The 17,319-nt window shown below is 35.8% G+C and overlaps 2 protein-coding genes and 1 pseudogene across 3 annotated transcripts in view; 1 reads left to right on the plus strand and 2 right to left on the minus strand.

Moving 5' to 3' along the window:
* Nucleotides 1-92: 92 nt before the first annotated feature.
* LOC131782877 (uncharacterized) lies at nt 93-6,019 on the minus strand. The gene is made up of 4 exons (XM_059099618.2): nt 5,042-6,019; nt 2,884-3,147; nt 2,102-2,491; nt 93-1,489 (listed from the first exon to the last, which is right to left on the minus strand). Exons 1-4 carry the CDS (start codon nt 5,993-5,995, stop codon nt 533-535), a joined length of 2,565 nt encoding a protein of 854 aa, XP_058955601.2. The 5' UTR covers nt 5,996-6,019; the 3' UTR covers nt 93-532.
* Nucleotides 6,020-6,072: 53 nt separating this feature from the next.
* LOC131782880 (regulator of nonsense transcripts 2) overlaps nt 6,073-17,319 on the plus strand; it is a 28,157-nt gene continuing 16,910 nt past the window's right edge. Inside the window, exons 1-8 of one of the 2 annotated variants that reach the window (XM_059099621.2) lie at nt 6,073-6,383; nt 10,500-10,530; nt 11,042-11,119; nt 11,223-11,298; nt 11,819-11,895; nt 12,124-12,204; nt 12,335-12,370; nt 12,921-13,049. In XM_059099621.2, coding sequence (XP_058955604.2) covers nt 6,193-6,383; nt 10,500-10,530; nt 11,042-11,119; nt 11,223-11,298; nt 11,819-11,895; nt 12,124-12,204; nt 12,335-12,370; nt 12,921-13,049 — 699 coding nt within the window. In that variant the 5' untranslated portion in view covers nt 6,073-6,192. The remainder of the gene's footprint in view (nt 6,384-10,499; nt 10,531-11,041; nt 11,120-11,222; nt 11,299-11,818; nt 11,896-12,123; nt 12,205-12,334; nt 12,371-12,920; nt 13,050-17,319) is intronic. The other variant, XM_059099622.2, reaches the window with a different exon arrangement.
* Nucleotides 15,608-16,469, minus strand: LOC136284434 (uncharacterized; annotated as a pseudogene).

Raw genomic sequence — 17,319 nt, forward strand, 5'->3', positions numbered from 1 at the left:
TCAATTCCTATACACACCTGACTTTTTTCAGGCTGTATTTTTGCTACTGCTTAAGTACAATAGCATTCATTACTGCAAAGATTACTCCCATATTTATTTATCAATTTGTGGTTCACATACTGTTATATGATTTTCACAAATTCACAGTCATTTATTCATTACTTCATGGGTTCATGATGAACCAGAGAATTTACTAGCTCCCAGTTGGCTTGCTAGCTCAGTTGGTAGAGCATTGTTATCACAAAGGTCATGGGTTTAACTCCTATACAGGAATGAATTTTGCTTTCATGCTTTATTTTCACTACTGCTTAAGTAGTGTTCATAACTGCAAACATCACTCTCATATTCAAAGATAAATTTATATGACATTTATCAAATAATGCTTGGATCTTTTTATGAAAACAATTCTACCAGAGAAGTTTGAAGATTACTGTCTTCAAAATGATACACTTTGCACATCATTGTTGATGATTTCAAATGACCAACCTTCAAAATGTCTTAGCATAACTCAAAATTAGTGCTCAAACTAAGTCTAGAAGCCCATGACATGGTGAGTTTGTTTTCTCTTCACTTTTGATTGTTTCTTCACTTGTTTTGGTTGGGGTGAAGATGGTGTGCCCTGATTTTGAACTGAATTGGTAGGAAGAGTACCATCAAATTCACTGCTCTGTCTAACAGAACGCAACAGATCTTTTGATTTTGAGACCCTTGCAGCCTGCGATGGCACCATGTTTCCTTTTTCATTTTTCTTCTCAGTTTCATTATTTTCTGACCCTTTTTCCTCTGATGAGAAAACCGGTATTGGTTCAAAACTTGCCCAATTTAACCAGAGACTTTTACTGAGAGGGTCTGTAGCTGTAGCTTTATCTGGAAAAATTCCCAGCTCTTTTGGTTCAAATTGCATACATAGAGTCTCTCTTGTAAGAACCCCTTTGTTCTTTTGATTCTTTACCAGATTTAAACTGTGACTCAACCCCAGTCCACATCTTTCACAAATATTTGATCCAGAATCTGTCAGCTCCAGCAGCATGGTGTTAGGAACTTGCTTGTTATTACACAATACACAACAGGGATGAGACTCTGGCAAAAGTGCTACTTCATCACAAAGAGTTTCAATGTCAACCTCAATGCATTCTTCTTGATTTTGAGCAGATTTTACAAAGTTTTCATTTTGAAAATTAGCAAGATCAATCCATTCTTGACACAGAATCTTAGCTCTAGGACCAAGGTCATCAATAGCAATTGCAGCACTTTCATTATTAGAGGAAAAGTTTCCTGTTGAATTTTTGCCATCTCCTACAACAAATGGCTGGTAGAATAAATCACCAACAGATGACATTTGAAAGACAGTGAAACCCTTTTGAGGATGGGAGGTGTGTAACAGGGTGCAGATGCCAATGAGAGGTTTTGACAAGCGAAAAGCACTTGCTGGTGAGGCGGTGAGGCCATTCCTGAGCCCTTTGTAATACCACTCACTATAGGATGATACCTTCAACAAGAAGAAGCTATTTAAGGCTCAGTAAATCCTGAAATAGTTGTGGGTCTACCTTCCAAGGGTTCAGTTATGGGATATTTTGGGGTGTACTACCAAGGCCCTAAAACCCTAACCTTGTCTATAACAAAACCTCTTGCTGCCCTATTCACAAAAAAACCACTTGTCATTTACAAGATTATTTTGATGCATCAAACCTATCCAGCCACAACTGGCATTAAGAGAATGCTAGTACCACAAATGTAACCTGTGCATAACTATTTACCCTCAACCCTACTAAGGACTGTAGTCTGGTTGTTTGAGGGGTGGATAACAATATTCCACTGGACAAATCTCTATTTGGTTGACAGTGCAGTGCATCTTGTTAACAGTTATCCTCTGAAGAATAATTCATCCATTTGATAGGGTTATCCTTCCTTTGGAAAACTAGGCCCTGGTGCAGACAGAAAGCCACTTCATTAGGCTTCTCTATTCAGGGGACACAACTTTGTCTCAAATGAGAAAAAAAAAGCCCAATAATGTCTTTGTGCTACACCATTAAAGAGACAAACCTTTGCTCAGAATTACCCCATTCATGGATGCAGCTCTTAAAAAAGAGGTTTGACTTACCTTCCATGGAAGAGTTGTTGATTGAGGTGGCAAATAACACTCTTCTTTGTTTAAAGAGATGACATCTCCTGCTTGGGACTCGCCTTCAAAATACTGAAAGCAGTGAGTCTGTTGATGATTTGATCCAGAAATCACCAACCGTGTGTCATTGCACCCGTGAATTGTATCACAATTAACATTAATGAACTGAACTGGGTCTTCATTGTGATGTCTCCACTTTAAGACTGGGTGTTGAAGAAATCGATCATCTAGAAGCAAAAGTGACTGATCAGTGGCCAATACATAGTGGTGGGTATTCTGTGGGTGACGCTGAATTGCAGACACACATTCAAAGGAGTCAACTTCGGGTGATGGGATGGAGAAAAAAAACTTTTGGAACAATTTTCCAGCCTATGAAAAGAAACAAAAATGTTGTTTAGGTATCATTTGTCACAAAAAGTAAGATGAAAAATTGTAAGTCTGTACTGTGTATTTCAATGATAAAACAACATTATGCCTGGGGGCATTAATGTGGGATGCCTTGATTGTTACCTACAGTCCTTGGTTATATGCTGAAAATAACAAATTTATTGCATTGCCTCCTTCAAAAATGAAAAAAATGTCAGCAACAAGGGATACTATGTTTGGTCAACAGGGCTTCACTTCGACAAGCATGTGACTAATGTCCAAATCTGACTATGACCACACTTTGGCACATTTTTGATGCATCTGCCATAGGCCTGCCATGTAATTATCACTTATCATAATCATGCTAAACACATGAAAAATTTACTACATCCTACCCTGAAATCCATCAAGTTCATCTCTTTTGCATCTGCCAATGCTATGCACCGAGGGTTTGCAGCAAAGACACACTGGTACCATGACAACTCTAGACTGTTGGGAGAGTTAGGTTGATGAACAGTCTGTAGAGAGTGGTCACATGACCACAAGTACACTCCACCAGTTTCTGTCACAATGATGGCTTCTCCACGAATGTAGGGGTTAACAGCAATACACATGGCTTGTTTACTGAGAGCTAATGTCTCTAAAGGCCTTATAGATAGCTGAGGACAAAACACAAACATTAAGTTTTAAACTTTTCATCCAGAGCAAGTTTCAAACACTTGATTATCTCATTTTATGAAAAAAATCACCCCTAAGCCTTGCTGCCACTTCATTGTTATGAATGTCTTCCACTTTCTTGCATTATTCATGTAGGAATTTCTTTGATATCAGTGTTTGGGGAATAATTCATAGTTAAAATTCACTAGTCCAATGCAATTTAAACATGCATGATAGCTAATAAGGGCTGTAGGCAATCTGGGAGTGAATTCATTTTGTTTTTGTGCACCAAAACTGGTCTTAAATTCTCACTCCACGTTGTTGACCAGTTTTGAGTTTGTCATTCATGCATACCCAAGCTTGAGGTAGTTTATAATTCTCATATCAGCCAAATGACTCAAACCAACCTGGAAAGGTGAATTTATCAACTATGTTGGGAGAGCACCTATTTCTCTTTCTTGTTAGTACCCTTATGGTTACTGCATCATAATTAATGGTTACCATAATAGGACTGGGTGGATTTTAATTCAGTCAGTAATCATATGAATGATTAAAAAAATTTGGCATGAAGATGGTATGAAGTCTTGTTACCACTTAATAAAAACTATGACAACATTTGAGAAAAAAACCAGGCATTGGTTCTACATTTTCATAGATAATCACAATTGACTTGGCAAAATGCATGACAACATGCAAATGATGCAAGTACTGTCCACTACATGTCACCACTACGTGTCACTGTCCAACTGCAAGCATGATGCGTATACTTTCTAATTAGTGCTTAAATCAGGCTGGTGATAACCAATCACATTCAAGAATTTTGTGATAATTTTGATTATGGCTTTAATCATAACCATAACAAATTCCTCAAATATTATTGGTGCATTCCCAGCTTTTTTTTTCACCAATCATTCTGTACAGTTGTGATTGGACAGTGTAATCAAACAGTTGGCTGTAATAGAATACCTGTAATTGAACAGTTGAAGCAGCCAATCATACTAAGTCCACTCAGCTAATCCATCAATCACAGAAATGATCAAAATAACCCTAACAACAACCACTTATTCTCAGAAAAACTGGGGAATTTCCAAAATGAAGGAATTTTTAACTGAAGACATTGGTTTCACTGGAGATATTTGTTCCAGGTGTATTTGTTTTGGGAAATTGAAATGGTCATGATTAATTGGTAACAAGACTTCTTGTTGTCCAATTCTGTCTGTAATCATACTTGTGATCAACAAATCAGACTCCCACTTTGCAGTTGTTCAATTTCATTAATCACTTGTATGATTACAAACTGAACTGGACTCCACTCCATCCTATTACCATTATTAATAACCTATTGAAGTTATAATCTGGTAGTTCCTGGTTTAAGCCTTCCCAATAACTCATACAGAATGGAATTAAGAAAAACCAGCCTTAACCAATGTATCAGGGAGCATGATGATGTGTCAAATAATGCAGTAGCTGACCCACTGGTTGGATAGGACTTGCTACTCTTTCCCTACCCATCCTGTGAATGAACTCCTTCTGTGACTCAACAAGCTAGAAGCATACTTTGAATATCAGTTATGCTGTCTCTCTCACTTTAACACTTTATAGCACTTTTTCTATTCATTCTTGTTCATGTATATTTTTTGGTTTAGTTTTTTCCTTAATTTAAATATTACAATTTCTTTTGTCTTTTGGTGTTGTAATTGATGATGAATAAGAGTGAAAAAGGAAAATAAATTTAAAACTATGAATAAAATTGAACCATAGCATTATACTAATCTGGAATAAACCCACCAGTCAGTCGTTTAGTTTTCACTCTCCCTCTTAACTAAACTCCCACCAACTTGGCACAAGTATTTTTCAGAGATCACATAAAATTTGTACCCACAATGGTTTACTCACCCCTTCTCTATACGTGCTTAGATTACTCTGGAAGAATGAGCAATTATATTGTGAGCGAACTCCCACTATGATGTCACTTTGATTGTAGGCAGAGAAATCAGTCTGCCTTATTTGACCATGAATTGCAAACTGCTGCTTTGAAAGTACTGATGTAAGAGACGCTGCACCACTCTCCTTTCTTTCAAACATCAGGTGAGTAGGATCCATTGAGATATGTAGTAAATTCAAAACATCTAAGCCACGACCACTTGGATACATAAGAAGGCCCTGATTGTTGGTCTCCAAAGGATGACAGGAAAGACAGTTTCCTAGGAAAGTATCGTACTGAAATCGTGTCGTCTCTAACGCATTACTTTCTTGGAAAAGATCATACAACAAAAAAGGTGAGATATCTGGCAATGCACTTTCCAAATCCTTCATAACCCGAGCAGCATTACTCTTTCGGTTAGCAAAACCTTGCCGAAAATAACAGCACAGTTCACATCTACACCAAGCCTCTTTAACCTTCCACGGCAAAAAGAAATTTGACTTGAGCGCACCACAAGTTCCCCACGGAGAGCGCTTCAATTCATTTTGGGCAAGGTTCGTCAAAGTCGAGTACATAACGCCGGGATGATCTGCCGCGAAGTTTTCCACATGTATATTAGCCTTTTCTAAACTGAACCAATTTTCGTGTGAGCGTACACTTAGTTCATAATCAGTAAAACTTTCCCCTTTTATTGCCGGAGAACGTTGGTTAGGATCAAGAAATGGCAAGCTTGTTTGGGTTGCAACCAGCTGTTGTATTTGTGAGTCGTGTGATCGGTTAGAATATATGACTAACTCTTTGCCATGTTCTTCCAAGTGTAAGTTTAGCATTGAAGGACTACCATAGTCAACAAACCACTGAGAAACATTCTCTTGTCCAGAGAAGGGAAAATTGTAACCTTGGAATTCTCGTTTACCCGCCGCCATTACTTGTGAAAATGTTGAAAATGGACTGGTACTCAATGCGGCACCAGGTCACGAAAACTGCTTTGAACTCACGGAAATCTTCAGTGCGGAGGCGTGAAAATATGGCGGAAAATTTTTTCCTTCACTAGTGTCATTACTAGCGCACGGACCCAATTCTCCCTCGATGTGGAAAGAAAAGAAAGCGTTAGGCATTTTCCATGAATGAGGAAAAAAAGAAGGAAGAATGCGGGGAAGTGGAGCAACTTTCTGGGGGCAAAGCTTGTGCACTGGGAAACTGCCGCCAGGCGATGGAAAACAGTGGGAAAGTAAAAGAAGAGAAAGCTCAAAATCAAGAGGGCCTTTCAGCTCCAGAAAATCAACGTGGTGCACATATGGAGAAAAATGAAAGGTATTGATTAATGAGAGTAAGGTTCTAACCAAAAATGAGCCTTTCCTGTAATGCATGTAATTCAAAGTAAGGTCATGTCCTTACAAACTTCTCGCCGTCGTTAGCTGCCACAATGTGGCGGCTGGATTTTGAAATTGAAATGATTATATTCCAGCTTGTAAGTCGCATTTCGTTTCCTTCACGAACCAGTGTGCGCTGATATGACGAAGATGTTTCACTGAGAAACAATTTCTTTTCAAAGGTAATCTTGTAGGTATTATTAGAAGTCGAACAACAATGCAAATTCGGTATGGCTTACGAAAATATGGCTTTTTCCAAATGATGATTGCTTTCCAAAAAAAAAAAATAATAAAAAATAAACACCTTTCTGTTTGGGTTATTTTTTCCGTTTGTTGATTTTCATCCTTCCTTTAAAATTTTCTAGAAATGCAATATCAAACTGGGTGTTTGGTGGATGGGTTGTTTCTTTTTCTATAGAAAATATAAAGGTTTGCATTCACTAAAGTACAGCGAAACTGGTTATTGTTGCTGTTGGCATGACGAGAATTTGTGAGCTCAGTCTAAAATTATTTTCATCACTTTTGAGTGATTGTCAATCAAGTGTAACATGAGTTAAATGGTGCAGGGTCACGGTGCAGATAGTTACAAATGTTTTTTTTCCAAAATGTAACCAATGAAAATAAATGTTTTTAGGTAATAAACTGAAATTTTTTGTGATATGATTCATCAGAGGAGGTTAATTTAAAAAGCTAGTCTCGATTCATCTGAAATCATTTTCAACCGGACACATTTCTAAAGGTAATGGGACCAAGTGGATTTCAGTTTGATCTGTTATGAAATGAATGAAAAATTAATCAAAATTGCATGGCTACTAAGCAAAAGTCCAATTTGTTAATCATTGGCGTGATTGCTGACAAAGTGGACAGCGTAAAGTCCTGCTCCCAGTAGACCTCTTTAGCTTCTTTGTTTACCAATTTTAGGTCATGTAATAATACAGTAGAACCTTGATTTAACAAACCTCTGCATAACAAAGTCCTCAGTATAACGAACAATACTCTTCAGTCCGACCAAAGTTACAGTAAAATGTATGGAAAAGAACCTTAATATAACAAAATCCTCATTTTAATGAATACAATCTAGAAGCCCAAACAAATAATTTACTACAATATGACAAGCAAATGTCATTATGTGACATGAGATAAATGTGAGCAGACCACCAAGAATCAAAATCCATCACTGTTTGCCAGTGACTTCCACTTAAATTTTTGCTGTGGCTATGTACCAACCTGTATAGGTTACTCTAGCTTCAACTAGACATTAAAGCACAAATGTTATTTACAGAAATTGCTCTGATCCCAAAATGCTGGGAGGGGGGACATCAAACCACCAAACAAACAAAAAAATGAAATAAATAATAAAAATTAAAAAGGTAGTTAATCAACCAGCCCTCAATGTAATGAACAATTTGGTTGTTTTTCTACAAATTCATTAAATTAAGGTTTTCATTATAATGAACCCTCAGGACAATGATCCAATATCCCCAGTCACTTGGCACTTTGTTAAATTGAGGCTCCACTGTTCTCTAGAGAACTGTTTCTTTTAAGTTTCCTTCTATTCATGATCATATGTACAAATAATATAAGAGAGGATGTCGATCAGCATCCATCTAACAAATTTGAAATATTGTGACAAGTTGCCCAAAATTGGTTTTCTCTCCTACTTTCATATTTTGTTGCCCAATACGTCCTAATAATTGTGGTGTAGTTTTTTTGTGATTAAATATATTTTAGTTTTCAAGAAATTATTTTTTTTGTTCAACCGCTCAAATATGCAAATTTTCACTGTGAATATTACCCAAGTGGTGTGACCTCCTGTAACGAATTTACTTGACCTCTGGTATTTCTGTCAACCTTTCCTTTGTTTCATCATCCAAACTTAATCCCCTGTCATTATTGTAGCTGGCAAAGAAATATTTATTTTTGGGTGAATATTTTGTCCAACATACTTTTTCTATGTCAAAAATTAGCACCAAAACAAAGACAGTTTTAACAATGACCAATATGACAGAATCTACTGAGCTTCTAGCGTTTAAAAGACAAAAGGATGGTTACAAAGTTACTGTAAAAATTTCCTTGTGTATTTGTGTTGTTCTATTGTGAGACAAACTCAAAGTCTGGCAAAATTTAATGGCTAGTGACTATGAAATATACATTGTGTGCCTACTTGTCACCACTGTTTACTAGCATAAATCACTACAATTTGTTAAAAATATCTAACACAGCACTCTTACCTTATTTATTAATGATTTTATTAGCTGTTTTGATGACCAAGTTATGCCCTACCACATTTTAGCCAGATTATAAATCTTCTCCACATTATTATATCAGTTGCATGACAAGCGTGACATGTAAATTCAGAGATGAATCAACCTCTGAAATTACCAAGAGATGGGTTTTTTCCCTCTTTGCATATCTATAAAAACCTTCCAAGAATTACTGTATTCAGAAAAACTAAACTGTCCAGATCCATCAATGATTCCTTTGCCAGCAGAAGTCAAAGAATGTCCACAAAAGTCAATTCTATTGAAAAGCTACATACTGATATAGCTGATTGATCCGTTGTACAAGCATGTCATCTTACACGCCAACATGGAGATTTGCTGTTCATTTAAATCATTCACTGGTGGGACTGTTGGGTATAGTTATTGTGAAGACCTATGTTGCATATCTCAGGCCGTTCCCTTGTGTAGTTGTAAAAAATACATTTCAAGTCACTTGGGGAGATCCAGAAACTGAAGTTGATCTTACTTTGTTGCGAGCCTGCATCTTCAAGATGTCAAAAGATATGGATGATTTTACAATCTGCCCCACTCATAGATCAAATCTTGTTACCAGTGTTGGGTGGAGTTGTGGTTCTATTAGTAGTTGTAGAGTGCCTAAAGTGTATGGCCGTGGTAAAGGTAGGGTTAAGTTGATTCCAAAAGCCGATTGGGAAATTGGCAAGTGTGTACCACAGATAGTACACATGATGTCTAGAAAATTCATACTACCACCTTGTGCAAAATTATGCATGCCGAGAGAGGTAAGGTCTCGATTGGGAATTGGTCAATACCCGCCCTGTCAGCACCTAACAACCCACTTTTAACTGCTACGCTGCTACTGAAACAACGATTAGTGGCCACAAAAGTGACATGCAAATATTGTTAATTCAACATAAACAAAAATCTTCATACAGGGTAAATATTCATTTGTGTTGGGATCAATTATTGCGTGACTAGCTTATGATGTAATCGGGTAGGGGAAAACACAACATAAACCCTGGGTTCCTGGCAAAAAGTAATACCCAAGCATAATTTAATAACCAAAACAGCTTATTGGTCTTATAAAATCATAAATAAACAAGGTAAGATTTTTCAAAAACTAAAATATATTTTCACAAAAAAAAAAACTACACCACAATTATTAGGACATATTGGGCTACAAAATATGAAAGTAGGAGTGAAAGCAAATTTTGGGTGACTTGCCGCTGTTTGTCTGCTGCATGTTGATGTTAGCTCTTAAAAAGGATAAAGCTGAGAATTCCCTTGAGACCTGGTATCGGTAGAAAAAATGAACAAGTGAGAGAGATCTATTAATTAAAACTGTGTCAAAATTTGAGAAACAAATCTGTTGACTGTTTCCATGCAAAAGTGAGCCAAAATTAATATTCTAGTTAACACTGCATGGAAATGAGCTATGCAGTCTTACTACACAGGGCTGATACTTAAACTGCCTTACTTTCCTTTTCAAGCATTTCTGGTACACTGTCCTGTCAGTGAGCTAATCAGGCAGCCTGTAACCAATCATGTCTGAGAATGTTTTTTTTAATTTTGATATCCTGGGAATTGATCCCTGGCAATATTTTTAATATGCTTTATTCTAGTCCCTAATAGCACTATATTTCTTAATTACTAAGATACTTGTTTATTTGTAAATGGCAATTATTTACTGTGACATTGCTTTATAACACAGTAAGTGTTGTGTCAGGTAATTCATACCTCTTTTTAGTATCTTGAAGTTATATGTATTGACTTTAAATTTTATTGATGTAATTAGTTTTCTATTTGTTATTTTTCAGCAGAGATCAGCTGAAACAGGAAGATGTCAAGGTACAATAGAACTTGCTGTTTTGAGTACCATAGATTAATCATCCAATCTTAATTGTTTTTAAATGATTATTGATTACAATATCATTGACTGAAATTTCAGGATTACATTTTACAATATTAATGCCAGGCCCCGTCCTCTACCCTTTGCTATTTAAGTGCACTGTTAATAGAAGTAAAATTCTTAACAATCAATGCACTTTTGATAATTACTTCATATCATGTTTTGAATTGGCGAAGAAAAAAGAACAACATGAATATTTAAAGTTTGCATTGGTTTTTATCTATATCCTGACAAATAATACTTTGAATTGAACATCTGTCAATTGGTCAACAACATTGAAATAGAGACCAGTAAGTTGGCAATCTATAGCCTTTGTGTAATATTATCGAGATGTGGAGAGTACAGTGTTGGTTTAGTATTAAACCTGTTTTTCACCCAGGACTCCCTTAAACAAAAGTATTACAGTGTATTATTATAAAATTGGTATTACTTTTACGATTATTTTTCAAGGATGAAAATAAAGTGGATAGTAATAAAGTAAAGGAGGATGAGAATGAAGAAGAATTAAGAAAGGAAGAGGAAGAAGTGGTTTGTTTTATGATACTCTTACTGATCTTGATTTAAGTCTTTGTTTATTTGAAGTTTATTTTAACAAAATATAGTGGACTATTTTTATTGTTTACCAAACAAGCAACGAGCTATGAAAGAAGCAAAAGAACTGGTTGATCAGAAACTTGCTCTGCGGGAGAAGAATCTTTCTGCCATTGGTTAGTGCTGCATCTTGAATTATAGCTCTTCTTTTTAGAATCTAGTGTTAAACAAAAGACCTCTGCACATTGAAGGCTCTGGGGAATAAATTAGAGTTTGCATTTTTAGTTTTATTTTTCAGTGCATCACAGATATATGAAATGTTTAACAATGAATTATAAGATATCAGAGCAAGGTAATAATGGCTAAGCAAACTTGTGATGTACATCAGTTAGATTAACCAATATTTGCTCTTGCTTAGTACACTGTATTACATGTACTATACCAGTGAATGTAATTATGGTAGGAAGGCTGCACTGAAATGATCTGAAAAGTGCACACTAATTAATTTCAAATCTTTCATAGACACATCTCTCAATTACTTATAAGGTGTAGCTAATTTAATAGTTATAAAAGTTGCCAGCATATAATTGGTTTTAATTATTTATATGCACAAGCTATTTAGCTTATGTAAAATAGTTTATTTGTTGAATTATGGGTATTAATTATTTAAATTTTGCAACATCATTTTTCTGTCAGTCCAACGACCTGAAGAGTCTTATTTTAAAGGAAAAGATTCTTCTGTGAAGAAAAATTCTGCATTCATCAAGAAATTGGTATGGTCTTTCATTTTTATATAGACTAGTAATCCAACATTGTTAACTTTATACAGTTATTTTGTTCCTTTTTTTCTTATGAAAAGAATAAAAAAAGGTATAGAGCCTGAACAAATTTCATATTAGCTGGTTACTAGCTTTTCAAAATCCAACTGAAATCATTTGCAGGAGCTCAAAGTGTGAATCTTATCCTACTTTGAATAATAGTTAGGGGTGTTTTGATTATAGAGGACAATCACAGAAGCCCAGCGTGAGTCTCTGGAGCAGGAATTTGCTGGTTTGAACCTCTCAAGATATGTTCAGGAAGCGGTAAGCATTCCACTTTTTATTATAAATCAACACATTAATATTAATCTTATCCCTCAGTGAGGTTTATTGTTCCTGTGCAGCTTTCTTTGGTCTGAAAGACTGAAAGGTTCTTTACTGTTTCTTTCAACAGGTTGCTGCAGTTATCGATGGTGTACCCAAATTGAAGGTACCAGTATCTTACCAACAATTTTATCTTTGAATAGAACTGCTTTGATCCAAATTTACATGATGGTGAATTAAAAAGAAAAAACTCTATTTTGATAATTGGTGTTCAAGAAAAAATATAATAAAGGAACAAGCAACAAATGGACAGAACACTGGTCTGTTGATAATTATGAGTTCAGAATGTTTGAAAGTTTTAGTCCTTGTTCCTCTCTTTAAATAAGTCTTTGAGAAATATTTTTGTGGATCAAAAACATTCAAATTGTATCTCAGTAATTGCTAAAGCCACTAAATCATAGCTACAAGGCCAGGGAATTAATTAACAAAGGCATTACTAGCTGTATTATATCAAATGCCTTACAATCTGTCTTTTTTTTGTTATCCATCTGATTAGTGGTGTAAAGGAAATTGGTTTAATTTGAAAATCTCTGGTATACACAAATAATGTGGAAGGATTAGACTTCCTTCCAAAACTTGAATTAATTCATAAATTAATTCAGAAGTGTGATTTTTGTTAACAGACAAATAAAATGTATTTCTCTATTTTCTTAAAGCTAGCTGATGTGAGATGTGCAGGTCATGTCTGTGGCTTAATTCATCAAGTGTATGGTGACTTCAGTGAACCACTGAAAAAGGGACTTGTTAAGATATTTGATGGATATGGTGGCAAAGATGAGGAAAAGGTATTTCCTAGAGCAATTACAACTGTTTTATATTAGTTACTTAGTACTGTGACACTAACCTTTCGTACTTCAAATTTATAGTGTCTTAACGTTGTGTTTCCTCAACAGCCAATTGGTAAATTGGGGTGGTCATATCATAAACTACTTATTGACTGAGTTTGGTCAGGCTGTACAGGAAAATATTTGGCCCTTGGTCATTGGTTGTGCTTGATCCATACACTGTGTCTTAACCTGGAGCCAAATATTTTCCCACTGCCCTCTCACTCAGATAATGAGTACGTATGAAACTGATACTTCAGTACATTTGATGATGATGAAGATACCGTAATTTCCGGCCATTTGCCCGCGGGTAATCTGTTGATTTTGCATTAAACACGCCCCACTGCGGGTAATAGGGAGGTGCAGGTTATGTGACAATTTTAAAATCTACTGGTAGTTGAATTGAAAAAAATTATCACCAACATGCATTTCCACCTCTCAAATGAATTTTATTGTATTAAGAGTGCCGCAAAGTGGCATGAAAACATGATGCTGACTCGAGTTTATTTCATGCATAAATAGTGGCACGATGAACAAATTGCTATCGGCACATGTGAAAACCAAACCTTTGATGCTGACAAAAATAATCCAAAGATATCTGGCGCATCAGTAACAAATTTCCAATTAACAATAGTTTGAGCTAAAGAGAATTTTCCCGTTTTAAGGAACTTGTTAGGCCCAATAGAACCGGAGATATCGATTTTTTTCAGAAATCGCCAACAGTACTTTTTAATTCAAGTTTTAACACTCACCCAGCTTTTTTTCAACAAATCAACATGGCGCTGAACGATCACTCGCACAAAATGTGGCCACAAATTCGCATTCTGTCAAGTATGAAACGTTGAGATTTGGGCATGGGCCACTAGTGTTTTTACTGTATAATTTTATCAATAAAGTACATGCTAATATTGACACAGAACTGTGCATGTGTCCGAATTTCTTTGACCTTTAAACTTGACAAAGATACTTTCAAGTTTTCGAAAGTTGGATCAGACAACTTTTAAAAGACTGAAATGTATCACCCTAATGTCATGTTTCCGCCACCAAAAAGTTGAATAACACAACGTTCGGGTTATCCACCAGTGCGGGTAATCTGTTGACTTTTTTTTTTGCCGTATGCAATAATCGGCAGGTGCGGGTAATCGGCCGTTTGGGTAAACGACCGAAAAAAAGATAAAATACATCAACAAAATGTGTAAGTTAACAATGATTAAAAGGTGAAAAGTAATAAAAACTACATAACCCCAATTACATATATTTCAAAATTGCTGAAACTCAAAATAACATCCATCGATGGTTCATGTTTATGTATTCAGTTATTACTCCTAGAATAATATACCTGTATCCATGACTGCATAATTCATGACTCCTTTGTATTGGAAGCAGCTTGTGTGAGCCATGTTCTCTGTCAGTAGGGTGATTTTATGCCATAGTTGCACATCCTGCTTTTTTATCACTTCTGCAAGGGGAGTGTAGACTGTGGTGGAACATGATTTAAAGGCTTCACTCTTGGATACGGTGTAAGGATGCAGGCATTGTTAGACTTTCTAATAGACCTTTAAGCTCTGCAAAAATACCCATTAATAGTATTTACAGAATCATAGGATGCAGAATAAGAAACTAGCTTTCTTCAGCATGGAGTCAAAGTGTGCAGCCCAATTACGAGGGTCTTTTTTGAAGGGTATGTTTTGAAGCTCAGGTTTCCTCTCATAAGGGCAATACCAGAAGGTAGTGACATGGTTGATGAAGGAAATCAAAGATGAAACTGATCCAAAACAGTTTGGTTTCTTGAAGGGAACTTCCACAGCATATTGTCTATTTGACACGATTCATATTTGGCTCTTGCACCTTGACTCATCTGGGTACCATCCTTGCCTTTGCTTTTTTGATATTCCAAAGCAGTCCACCATATTGGACACAATAATGTGCCAATTGAAAAAATTCTGGACCTAGGAGTTCACAGATAAGTTTCTTGACTAATGGGTGAAAAAGAGTTAAGGTACCTAACTTGATCTCTGACTGGCTTCCAATTACACCTTTTGCTCTTCATTTACGTAAAATGTACATTTATTTACGTCAACAGTTGAAACTATATGGCAAATATACATTCATTAGCACTTTCATGAACTTCATTAAATGTGAACGAACTTTCAATAATGCAATTTGCATTATGTATTAACATTCAATAGCATCAACAGATGAACAATTGCACCTTTGGACAATCAAACATAACAAATATACTTTCAATCTTGTGCAATGGTTGATCATTAACACCCACTGGAAATCAATTGCATAGTATGACAATCAATTGTGTATTAGAGACATACAATAATACAATTTGCTTAGAGACACACAATCAATTGCACCTTCATACAATCATTTATTCAAAATGGTCAATCATTAATGTGAAGTGACAGACTGTAATAACAATCAACTAGGGAAAAAGAAATTTCAAAATTGTTCTATCACAGTGTACTGTAATGTAATGTTTTGTAATTTTCCTTCAATTTCTTCATTATTTAATTAAACATCTTGGAATATACATAAATTTGCATAAATCTGTACCACTGCCCATGTTTAGCAGCTGTGTTGGTGCCTATGTTTCTCTGCAGGACCTGATGTAGCAATTGAGTGCTGTAATTGCCTAATGCAATTCCTTGTCGTCTTGCCTCTGCTCTGTCATTCATCTGTTCTTGCTGCTCTGGATAACTTATGTCCACTTTTATGGCTGCTTTAAGACACTTGTTGCTTGCTCTACAATGTTTAGAAAGGGGCTGTATGATGGTGGCTTTTTAAGCTCAGAATTAGGACCAGGAACGGCAGGATTGTTGTGGGCTGGTGCACCGTCGTAAATGAAAATCACATGTTCATTTGGGTTGAGAGTTAGCCTTGCCTGTGACAGAAAATCATTAAATCTTTGTCCATTCATTCCACCTAGAAATGCTGAGTGAAAAAGGAGTCCAATAGTGGGTGAAATTGCCAGTGCTACAGTAACTTTTCTCCCTTGCTGACCACATATTGGTCAATATGCCCTCTCTCCTATCCTTGCTCATCCATGACTTCTTGCTGTCCAAGTATTGTACCCGTACTCGTCTACAAATATTCTATGATTCACTACAGAATGGTGCATGAACCAGTTGGCATAGTCAACTCTTTTTGCAGGACATCAGGGTGGTTTCATTCAACTGGGAGTGGCCTTGCCAATTTTACACGATACAACATACCTTCAAGTGTTCTTGCTACAGTGTACGGTCATAGATTGTTGGTTTTCTTGGAAGATGCTGTCTCAATTCTTGATTAATCTGTGCTAGTGTTAGCAGTCAATTTTCATCTAAAATGTTATTCAGGCAATTCCTCATTTCATCATCTACTCGAACATGATTTGCTCCTCCTCATGGTCTCTCCACAATCCTTCCCTCTCACAAGTATTGTGCAATGATACTTCTTGCCATTGATTGGTTCACTCTGATAGTAGTGGCAACCATCAAGTAATCTTCAGTACCATCTTTGAAGGCTTGAATAATTCTTTGTCGCTGTTCAAGTTGGATTCTGTTTCTTGATGGCATGATTTTCTTCGATTATTTCTGTCTCCAGTTGTTGTTACTTGTTCATACAGGGTACTCTGTTTCTTACAGTGAACTGCACATGTAAAATGTTCTTCATTTAATATCTGCTTCAGCAAAATGTTGTGAAAAAATAAACATAAAATTTAAATGATAATGTACATACTCTTGTATTTTTGTTCAGTATTTTAAAATACATGTAACTATGATGAATGACACTAATGAATATTTTTTCTTTCAATTGTTTATTCGAAAAACACCAGTGTTTGTCAGTTCGTGTTAAAAATTGACCATTTTGTATAAATGTTTGTACAAAGGTGCAATTGATTGTGCATCTCCATGCAAATTGTATTATTGTATCTCTCTAATATACCATTGATTGTCATACTATGCATGAAAATGCTAATGAACATATATTTGCCATATAGCTTCAGCTGTTGACGTAAATAAATGTACATTTTGTATAAATGAACAAAAAAAGGTGTAAAGTAGGTGTTCCTCAAGGATCAAAACTTGGTCTAGTATTGTCACTAGTGATGGTCAACAATTTGATGATGATATTTAAACAGGAAGCTCTCTCACCTGTTGGTGATCTACAGAGAGGTCCTAATCCAAAATAATATTAAATTGTTAAAAGTAAATAAAAATTGCAGATATTAAAAAAGTAC

Source organism: Pocillopora verrucosa, chromosome 11, assembly GCF_036669915.1.
Source record: "Pocillopora verrucosa isolate sample1 chromosome 11, ASM3666991v2, whole genome shotgun sequence".
Taxonomy (NCBI): domain Eukaryota; kingdom Metazoa; phylum Cnidaria; class Anthozoa; order Scleractinia; family Pocilloporidae; genus Pocillopora; species Pocillopora verrucosa.

Bases quoted from the DNA above. Each gene is read 5' to 3' on its own strand.
- LOC131782877 (XM_059099618.2), bottom strand. From the start codon at position 5,995: ATGGCGGCGGGTAAACGAGAATTCCAAGGTTACAATTTTCCCTTCTCT. The intron at 3,148-5,041 runs GTGAGTAAACCA...TTTTGTCCTCAG, and splicing joins TAAGCACGTATAGAGAAGGG to CTATCTATAAGGCCTTTAGA. The intron at 1,490-2,101 runs GTAAGTCAAACC...TTCTTGTTGAAG, and splicing joins CAACAACTCTTCCATGGAAG to GTATCATCCTATAGTGAGTG.